Raw genomic sequence first — 10,000 nt, forward strand, 5'->3', positions numbered from 1 at the left:
AGTCAGCTTACTTGGCTTGTTCGTTCAGCTCTGCAAACGCGGATGCAAGTTTGTTGCGGTCGGACTCGCAAGGTTCCTCCAGCGGGGAGGAGGGGTGCTCGTGGAGCGGGCGGCCGCTTATCTCGAAGAGGAAGACGTGGAGGAAGGAGCGGGGGTTTGAGAATAGGCAGTCGATCTCAGCTGGCCACGCTGGGTTCTTGCATCTGCTGTCGTCTCAGTGGAGGAAAGGGGGAACCTCACAGCTCGCTTCTTCGGGTTGAGGGCACTCAGGCGATGCGGGTCGGTTTCAGGATATCAGAGCTGGCTTAGCTCTGACGTGGAGGTCGTCGGCCTGGTTGCGGCCTTGGCTGCTCGGGTCCGGGCAGGGGGGAAGGGCGGTTTGTCTCGGGATACAAACGCACGTCCTGTCGCGACGATTAGTCACTTAGAACTTCTCAGAGGAGGACCTGTCTGCAGCTAGGCTGCTTAGGAACTGACGTTTTCAGGTTTCAAACCTGTATATGTTTTGGGGTGCAGGGCGTGTCTTTGCTGTGGTTTAGGCACACCGATTTGTTCCCCTTATCTCGCTGCTGTGGGACAAAGGAATCGGCTCGCATCCCTGTGGTTTTTGTCACGGGTGTGGTATTCAAATTGCCCCAAATGGCCAGGTATGTGGGGGTTGGGTGCTCCCACTGTTTCCACTAGGACCAGCCAGTATTCAACAACATGTCTCTCATTCAATATCAGTGTTCGAGCAACATGTCTTTCATTCAATATCACTGTTAACTCAATATCAATATTAATTCAATATCAATATCAATACTCCAATATGTCTGGCCCAACATTAGTTATTAGTTTGTCATCAAACCACATGCCCACCAACACACTTGGCTTTAAAGTTTGCCTCACCCAACAAACATTTTCATAATTATTGTACATATTTACATGAGCTCATTTCAAGTCAAGTCCGTCCCTTTCACTCTCTCTCATACACACAAGTCTCAAGTCTTAACTCCGAACCCTTCTTTATTCTCATCGCTTCCTTCCCCCCTCTGAAAATCGCTCCCAGATTTTCACTCCATTGTCCATCTCTGTATAACAGACAAGCATACAGATTAATACGGTTACACTTTTAAAAAGCAAGATTATTTTTCCTTCACCAAACCTCCACACTTCCTTATGACGAAATAAAATTAGACTGAATATTACTTAACTGTAGTGCCATAGCTCCTCATCAGCCAAGACAATACAATTACATTTAGTTGGGTTATAATGTGTCTCCCTTCAATTATTCACATGTTTTGAGGTTGAGGAAAGTTGCTTATCAGTTAATCTAAGAAAGTCCAAATTAGCATTTCAATCGCGCTTGCTGCATTAAAAGCCTTTGATCAACATGACTTTCGTCAGCTCCGTTTCACCTAATGGTGAACAATTGCTTTCACATCTTGTCCTGAGCACTTTTGCTTATCCTGTGGAGTTAGAATTTAATTCAGATTTTACATTTTCCACTACTAGATTCCTTGTGCTTCACATGTCATACCTAAAGTAAAAGCTCAAATTAGTTACAATTTCGGAATGGAATAATGGTTTTCCTGCCTGCAAAAGCAATGTTAGGGTTTCATCTCAGAGTTTTACATGACCTCACCTCTCAGCCTACAGTCCCCTGTAAGAAAATTAGCATTTTCTCCTCCCAGTGTTCTGTGAAATCTCAGAGATTTAAATGACAAGACAACATTGTGTAACTATAGTTCCTGACTACATTTGCTTGAAACTTATCAGTTCTTCATACTACTGTGGGTTTTTTTCCAGCAGCTCCATCTCATCTCGGCCTGTTTCTGAAATGTTAAAACCAACATTAATACTCTTTCATAATGTACAATTTTCCTGCAACGACTGCATTCCCTCTTCCTCCTCCAGCCCATTGTTCCGTCTCTGAAACACACACAAAATATGTTAAACACAGCATAGATATCCCACTTTCATTTATTCCTTAATTTTCTGTGCTCTCATTTTCTCCAGTTCAGCTGATGAGCTCCTTCTGAAATAAAAGAACATAGCATTTTATTTACTTGTGACTTAATCGCAGTAGACAATTCATTTTCTCTTCTTTTCCCCCTCTGAAAATTTGGATTTTTCCATATTTTCAATTAGTCTCTCCCTGCAACAGAAATGGTTATTCATAGGTATTATTTACAAAGTACATATTTCATATTCAACGAGTATGGTATGATATGTCAATTTTCTTTCAAAAAGGAGACAGGAGGTAACAGCTCAGACAGGAGGTAACAGCTCGTATCTAATCTCTTTGAAGTCAGTCCTGTTCTCCCCGGTTCCTAAACGTCTTTGTTCTCTCTCCAGGTCTCATGGTGTGACCTCAGGTCATTAGCCAAACAATAGTCTTCCTGCATTTACCTCCTCTCCTCCTCCAGGGTAACCATCACTCTATTTTCATATCATCAACTAAAATGTAGTATTTTAGTTCACATCTTTGTAGCTTTATCCTTAAATACATGCATTTTGGTCAACAATTCTAATTTTTTTTTTTTTTTTTTTATAAGTTACCAATCCATTGCCCCTGTGATTTTCCAATCCGCTACCTTGGTGAGTTTCTGTGAAACAGGTCTTCAAAATATCCAAACAATATTATTTTCTCACATAGGAATCCTTTCCAGTTTCCCATTACATTGGCTTTTATGATCTTATCAGTCTACATAGTTGTCTTTTGAATAAGGTGAACTTTTGATTTCATTTGGAGAAATCACTCTAAAAGTTTACATGCATATTATTTTAGCTAACGGAGCAATGCTTTGGTCACATATAATACAATTTTAATCTAATTAAATTTAACATTCAATCAATGGTTCCACCCTATGGATTTAACTTGCCCCATTCTTAACTTCAATGATCGCTTCTTAACTGAGCTTTTCCTTTGTCTTCAAAGCCGTCACCAAATGCTCTCCCCCCCCCTCAGGTCATGAATATAAATGCCATGACTGCAGAGAAGGTGACTATTTAGATCCTTACCTGTGGTGACTTACATGCAAAGCTTACAGTCATGCTTGAAATTTAATTTAGAATGTTCTCTCTATAAGGACATTAGGAAATAATGTTTTCATTAAGCCTCGTTACTATTATTATTGTGACTTCATGCTCTTTCGTTGGTTCGACTTTCCTCTCATCCTCTGATCCTGCTTTCAACAGAAAATAGAGTTTCATGTTAATGATCTTTACAGACAATACATTATATCCATCCTTGCACTGTGGACTACCCATTTTGCTTAATTTTGTAACATTGTTTTACATTTCATAGCTTACTATCAATTTGATTAACTCATCTCATATCAAACAAATCACATAATATATACAATATAATAAAATAAAAGGTAAAAGATTAAGGCCTTCATTCAATCTCATTCCACACAACCCCGGCGCCACAAACTGACACATTAAAGTTATCACAAGTTCCCATACTTATCTGTTAAAACATTAAATCAAATTACTTGACATTCATATCTTTCCAATTTTCTTGCTGCAGCTGATCCGTATGGTATTCAAACTTTATTGGAATCTGTGTTTTATTTCTATGGTACGGTCAGACGATTGAAGAACAGGACGCTGGGAGCCCCTCCTCCCTTTGCCCCTAGGAGGAGGCCTAGATGGCTGCCTCTGCCTATTGTCATTTAAACAAGGCCAGGTCGAAACCTGGCATAGGGCCGGTGCATGGTAAAATTTCCATTTCTGCACTGCATGGCGATGTCCTGTACCACCAACTATTTATACACAGACAAAACACAGCAATGAGATCCTTTAGATTTATTTCTAAATTCCGTTTTATTTTTTCCCCAATTATTATTTTTGCTTTTTCTTTCTGTCAGACAGCCTCTTCCACACTCAAACTGAAAAGCAAGCTGTGACATGATGTAAGGGTCCCACGCACCGCAATCCAAAACAGAATTATTTATCTGGACCTATTTTCCCAATTATGAAACCATTTAGGTTCTACAATAACTACGGTTACTTTAGATTTTAATAATTAGGCCTAATTCTTTTTTAATCTATTTCTGACAAATTGTACATTCCATGTTTTACAGTGAGTTAGTACACCTTTAGAAAACATACATTATGTACGCACAAGTACGCACCTTCAGTCTATGCAAACTGTACACAGTGCACACAGTTTCCAATCACACAACATGCATCCATAGCTTACACACATGAAAACAACGATGTTTTGCGTTCTACATTAATTAAATGAAGACATTACCGTTTGGCAGCTTGCTTTGTTTGTATGATAGATAGGTATTGGCCAAGTATATAAACATTTAAGAGCGAAGACTTTCAGGAAGTGACACAGAGCTCTCTCTCTCTCTCTCTCTCTCTCTGGACGAGAGAGAGAGAGAGAGAGCGAACACAGCACACGGTGGGAGGGAGACAGAAGCGCTGTGCACTCGAAGTGGCAGAGCAGAGATTAGTCTCGTCGGCGGTGTGTAGAAACCTCTCCTCTGCCTGCTGCGGCGCTGTGTGTGTGTGTGCGCGCGTGCAGACAGATAGACAGATGACCTTCAGTACGCTATGCGCGCAGCAACACAGCTGATGTAGATGCAGCCAATTGTGCTCTGGAACTTTTTGCCATTTTTCGCCATAAATGTTCGTAAAGTGGCACTTATTGAAACCTACTACCCTGCTTGTAGGCATCAAAAGTCATCAGAAATTAATTTAGTGATGAAATAAAACTTTAAATTGTAAAAAACTTTCCGGAGCTTATGGCGTCTTCTCTGCTTCTGTGCCTCTGCTTATGCCGAAATGCATGCTGGGAGTGTGGAAAGACATTTAGAACCTGAATCGGTGCTCAAATATGCAAATCGGCGACAGAGTCGAATGTAGGGGTCCTGGCTGTGCATGCACAACCGGCCCCAACAATCACGAGCCCAGTGTCCCGTCCTCCCACAGACAAAACAACAGTCCTTTCTCTTGCTGCTTGCTGGCCCCCTCCTGTGACCTTTCTCTGTCCCTCTCCTCTGGTCATCCTGCTGCCATGCATTTGCATAGTAAAGGCTCTGTCGTCTCTGACATGCACTCTGTCCTGCTATTTTAATGGTGATAAGTTGAACATCCATAAAGTCTGATGTTTCCCAGTTGATCATAACTGCTTTCAGATGCCTAGAAAGGCGGGGTTCCAGGTTATTCACAAAGCACTGAACTTGAAATGGCATGCCCTGTCCCTTTCCTAGTGTATTATTGATATCCCAGACTTTTTCAAATCTCTGTATATATTCTATTACTGATTCTGCTGTATTTTGTTTACATTGGGTGATTTTAGATAAACAAGCATTCCTTTTAATATACCTATCAATAGCGGCCCCTAATCGTGCTATACAAGACTCTCTCGTATCTGTAGGTGTCCAGCTGTCAATACTTGGAATCTCCATGTCTGTCAGCATGTTGTCATATTTATTCAGAAACATTGCAGTAATTACCTGTTGTAAATCGCCCGGAGTGGGATTATAACAATGGCACATAGTGTGCAATTTTGCCATAAATTCTGTGGGATTTTTATCAGGTGAAGGGAAGTTGTTAACTATGCTATGTAACTCGGCGGCTGTCCATGGTTGTTGACAGTTTTGTTGTTCATTATCTAAAGTTAATTTGTCTAACTCTTTCCTGCAAGCATCCTCTGGCGTGACCCTACCCCCACTCAGTGGAGTACCTGTCTCCTCCTTTGTCTTGCGAGAGGCCACACGGCTGAGTTTAGCTCCCATTTCAATACACAAGTGAAACTTTCTCCCTGTTAAATTATTTTTCTCTCTGTTTGTTTGGAACCAGCCCAGTCAACCAGATTTCACACACACAGACACAGTTTGCAAACACACCACACATTCATGGACAGTCCTACACACGTGCACTTATAACGATATGTTATTATCTATCCCAATATAACTCATTCCTATATCCCCAATAATCCTATTGTGAGCATTATAAAACTCCGTAAGTTCCCTCTTAATCAAATTTACTCACTATTTTCGGTTCTCTTTAATCCTATACTAATATCTAATGCATCAGGTCCTTATCTAGAGCATAAACATTACAGGCCTCTAAGGTCCTTGTGAATAATTCTGCTTTTGATAAAAAAAACCCGTCTAACGGTCTCGTCTAACGGTATGTTTTAAACGCCTCACCTAGTGAGGTTTTATATTTCCATCAGTCTAACTGGAATTTATATGACGCGTCATACATTCTAAATGCATTGAATTACCATCTAATGGCTTTAATTTATACTAACATCTAATGTCTCAATTTCCACTCTTCCTCAGGAGATAAATGTGCACAGGCGTTCAGACTTTGTACCCAAGACTGATCATTTCTCAAAATTGATTCAGAACTTTTGTTCGAATTCTGCACAGTGTAGTCTGTCTGCCTCCCTCTGATCTTATCAGGTCGTGCATTTCCCAAAATATCTCCGTCTTCCAAATTAATTAGACTGAAATTACCCCCTAGATATCTTCTTTCACAATCAACCGCAGACTTTTTAAAAGCAAATAGGCAACTTACCCTATATTCTGTCCATCTCTGTCCGTCTGTCTCCTCGAAGCAGTGAGTAGGCCCCAAAATAGGCCCCTCTGTCGACTGTGTGTTTCACTGCTCCCAGGCTGCAAACAGGCTTCACAGACCACCCGGCCCTCCTTCTAACCGGATTTCGGCACCATACTGTCGTAAGAATTTTCCTACTTACTAAATAACCAACTCTATTTGCTTAAAAGAATCCATGATTTATTACTGAAACATGCGCATGGAAGCATCCTTCTACATCTCATATCTTGTAGCTGTAATACTTCCAGTCACAAGGGTCATCACTCTATTTAAAGACAAGACAAAGGAGGTGGAGACTATATTAACATACAAGGGAGGAGTGTACTAAACCACTCCTTCTACCTTAATTTTGGATTATCTTACGACACTTTGGGGCAGTTTGTGGCTTTACCCTCTGTGTTGCCTTGACTTTGGGGCAGTTTGTGGCTTTACCCTCTGTGTTGCCTTGACTTTGGGGCAGTTTGTGGCTTTACCCTCTGTGTTGCCCTGACTTTGGGACAGTTTGTGGCTTTACCCTCTGTGTTGCCCTGAATTTGGGGCAGTTTGTGGCTTTACCCTCTGTGTTGCCTTTTCTTTGGGGCAGTTTGTGGCTTTAGCCTCTGTGTTGCCCTGGCTTTGGGGCAGTTTGTGGCTTTACCCTCTGTGTTGCCCTGACTTTGGGGCAGTTTGTGGCTTTAGCCTCTGTGTTGCCCTGACTTTGGGGCAGTTTGTGGCTTTAGCCTCTGTGTTGCCCTGACTTTGGGGCAGTTTGTGGCTTTACCCTCTGTGTTGCCCTGACTTTGGGGCAGTTTGTGGCTTTACCCTCTGTGTTGCCCTGACTTTGGGGCAGTTTGTGGCTTTACCCTCTGTGTTGCCCTGACTTTGGGGCAGTTTGTGGCTTTACCCTCTGTGTTGCCTTGACTTTGGGGCAGTTTGTGGCTTTACCCTCTGTGTTGCCTTGACTTTGGGGCAGTTTGTGGCTTTACCCTCTGTGTTGCTCTGACTTTGGGGCAGTTTGTGGCTTTACCCTCTGTGTTGCCTTGACTTTGGGGCAGTTTGTGGCTTTACCCTCTGTGTTGCCCTGACTTTGGGGCAGTTTGTGGCTTTACCCTCTGTGTTGCCCTGTCTTTGGGGCAGTTTGTGGCTTTACCCTCTGTGTTGCCCTGACTTTGGGGCAGTTTGTGGCTTTACCCTCCGTGTTGCCCTGACTTTGGGGCAGTTTGTGGCTTTAGCCTCTGTGTTGCCTTGACTTTGGGGCAGTTTGTGGCTTTACCCTCTGTGTTGCCCTGACTTTGGGGCAGTTTGTGGCTTTACCCTCCGTGTTGCCCTGACTTTGGGGCAGTTTGTGGCTTTACCCTCCGTGTTGCCCTGACTTTGGGGCAGTTTGTGGCTTTACCCTCCGTGTTGCCCTGACTTTGGGGCAGTTTGTCGCTTTACCCTCTGTGTTGCCCTGACTTTGGGGCAGTTTGTGGCTTTACCCTCTGTGTTGCCCTGACTTTGGGGCAGTTTGTGGCTTTACCCTCTGTGTTGCCCTGACTTTGGGGCAGTTTGTGGCTTTACCCTCTGTGTTGCCCTGGCTTTGGGGCAGTTTGTGGCTTTACCCTCTGTGTTGCCCTGACTTTGGGGCAGTTTGTGGCTTTACCCTCTGTGTTGCCCTGACTTTGGGGCAGTTTGTGGCTTTACCCTCTGTGTTGCCTTGACTTTGGGGCAGTTTGTGGCTTTACCCTCTGTGTTGCCTTGACTTTGGGGCAGTTTGTGGCTTTACCCTCTGTGTTGCCTTGACTTTGGGGCAGTTTGGGGCTTTACCCTCTGTGTTGCCTTGACTTTGGGGCAGTTTGTGGCTTTACCCTCTGTGTTGCCTTGACTTTGGGGCAGTTTGTGGCTTTACCCTCTGTGTTGCCTTGACTTTGGGGCAGTTTGTGGCTTTACCCTCTGTGTTGCCTTGACTTTGGGGCAGTTTGTGGCTTTACCCTCTGTGTTGCCTTGACTTTGGGGCAGTTTGTGGCTTTAGCCTCTGTGTTGCCCTGACTTTGGGGCAGTTTGTGGCTTTACCCTCTGTGTTGCCCTGACTTTGGGGCAGTTTGTGGCTTTACCCTCTGTGTTGCCCTGACTTTGGGGCAGTTTGTGGCTTTACCCTCTGTGTTGCCCTGACTTTGGGGCAGTTTGTGGCTTTACCCTCTGTGTTGCCTTGACTTTGGGGCAGTTTGTGGCTTTACCCTCTGTGTTGCCCTGACTTTGGGGCAGTTTGTGGCTTTACCCTCTGTGTTGCCCTGGCTTTGGGGCAGTTTGTGGCTTTACCCTCTGTGTTGCCTTGACTTTGGGGCAGTTTGTGGCTTTACCCTCTGTGTTGCCCTGACTTTGGGGCAGTTTGTGGCTTTAGCCTCTGTGTTGCCCTGACTTTCGGGCAGTTTGTCGCTTTACCCTCCATGTTGCCCTGACTTTGGGGCAGTTTGTGGCTTTACCCTCTGTGTTGCCCTGACTTTGGGGCAGTTTGTGGCTTTACCCTCTGTGTTGCCCTGACTTTGGGGCAGTTTGTGGCTTTAGCCTCTGTGTTGCCCTGACTTTGGGGCAGTTTGTGGCTTTACCCTCTGTGTTGCCCTGACTTTGGGGCAGTTTGTAGCTTTACCCTCTGTGTTGCCCTGACTTTGGGGCAGTTTGTGGCTTTACCCTCCATGTTGCCCTGACTTTGGGGCAGTTTGTGGCTTTACCCTCTGTGTTGCCTTGACTTTGGGGCAGTTTGTGGCTTTAGCCTCTGTGTTGCCCTGACTTTGGTGCAGTTTGTGGCTTTAGCCTCTGTGTTGCCCTGACTTTGGGGCAGTTTGTGGCTTTACCCTCTGTGTTGCCCTGACTTTGGGGCAGTTTGTGGCTTTACCCTCTGTGTTGCCTTGACTTTGGGGCAGTTTGTGGCTTTACCCTCTGTGTTGCCCTGACTTTGGGGCAGTTTGTGGCTTTACCCTCCGTGTTGCCCTGACTTTGGGGCAGTTTGTGGCTTTAGCCTCTGTGTTGCCTTGACTTTGGGGCAGTTTGTGGCTTTACCCTCTGTGTTGCCTTGACTTTGGGGCAGTTTGTGGCTTTACCCTCTGTGTTGCCTTGACTTTGGGGCAGTTTGTGGCTTTAGCCTCTGTGTTGCCCTGACTTTGAGGCAGTTTGTGGCTTTACCCTCTGTGTTGCCCTGGCTTTGGGGCAGTTTGTGGCTTTACCCTCTGTGTTGCCCTGGCTTTGGGGCAGTTTGTGGCTTTACCCTCTGTGTTGCCCTGACTTTGGGGCAGTTTGTGGCTTTACCCTCTGTGTTGCCCTGGCTTTGGGGCAGTTTGTGGCTTTACCCTCTGTGTTGCCCTGACTTTGGGGCAGTTTGTGGCTTTACCCTCTGTGTTGCCTTTTCTTTGGGGCAGTTTGTCGCTTTATCTCCTGTGTTACCCACTTTAGAAATGGCCCACTGCAGACCTGGGGCTGG

General features: G+C 44.5%; 2 protein-coding genes across 3 annotated transcripts in view; both read left to right on the plus strand.

The window, feature by feature from the left end:
- LOC310784844 (dolichyl-phosphate beta-glucosyltransferase-like) overlaps nt 1–2,007 on the plus strand; it is a gene marked incomplete at its 3' end in the record, with an annotated part of 17,710 nt that extends 15,703 nt beyond the window's left edge. The window contains exon 8 of the mRNA XM_083645882.1: nt 1,999–2,007. Within this exon, the coding sequence (XP_083502008.1) occupies nt 1,999–2,007 (9 nt within the window). The remainder of the gene's footprint in view (nt 1–1,998) is intronic.
- dclk1a (doublecortin-like kinase 1a) overlaps nt 1–10,000 on the plus strand; it is a gene marked incomplete at both ends in the record, with an annotated part of 262,817 nt that overhangs the window by 237,573 nt on the left and 15,244 nt on the right. The window lies entirely within an intron of this gene.

This window comes from Poromitra crassiceps (assembly GCF_964638095.1).
Source record: "Poromitra crassiceps genome assembly, chromosome: 1".
NCBI classification, from domain to species: domain Eukaryota; kingdom Metazoa; phylum Chordata; class Actinopteri; order Beryciformes; family Melamphaidae; genus Poromitra; species Poromitra crassiceps.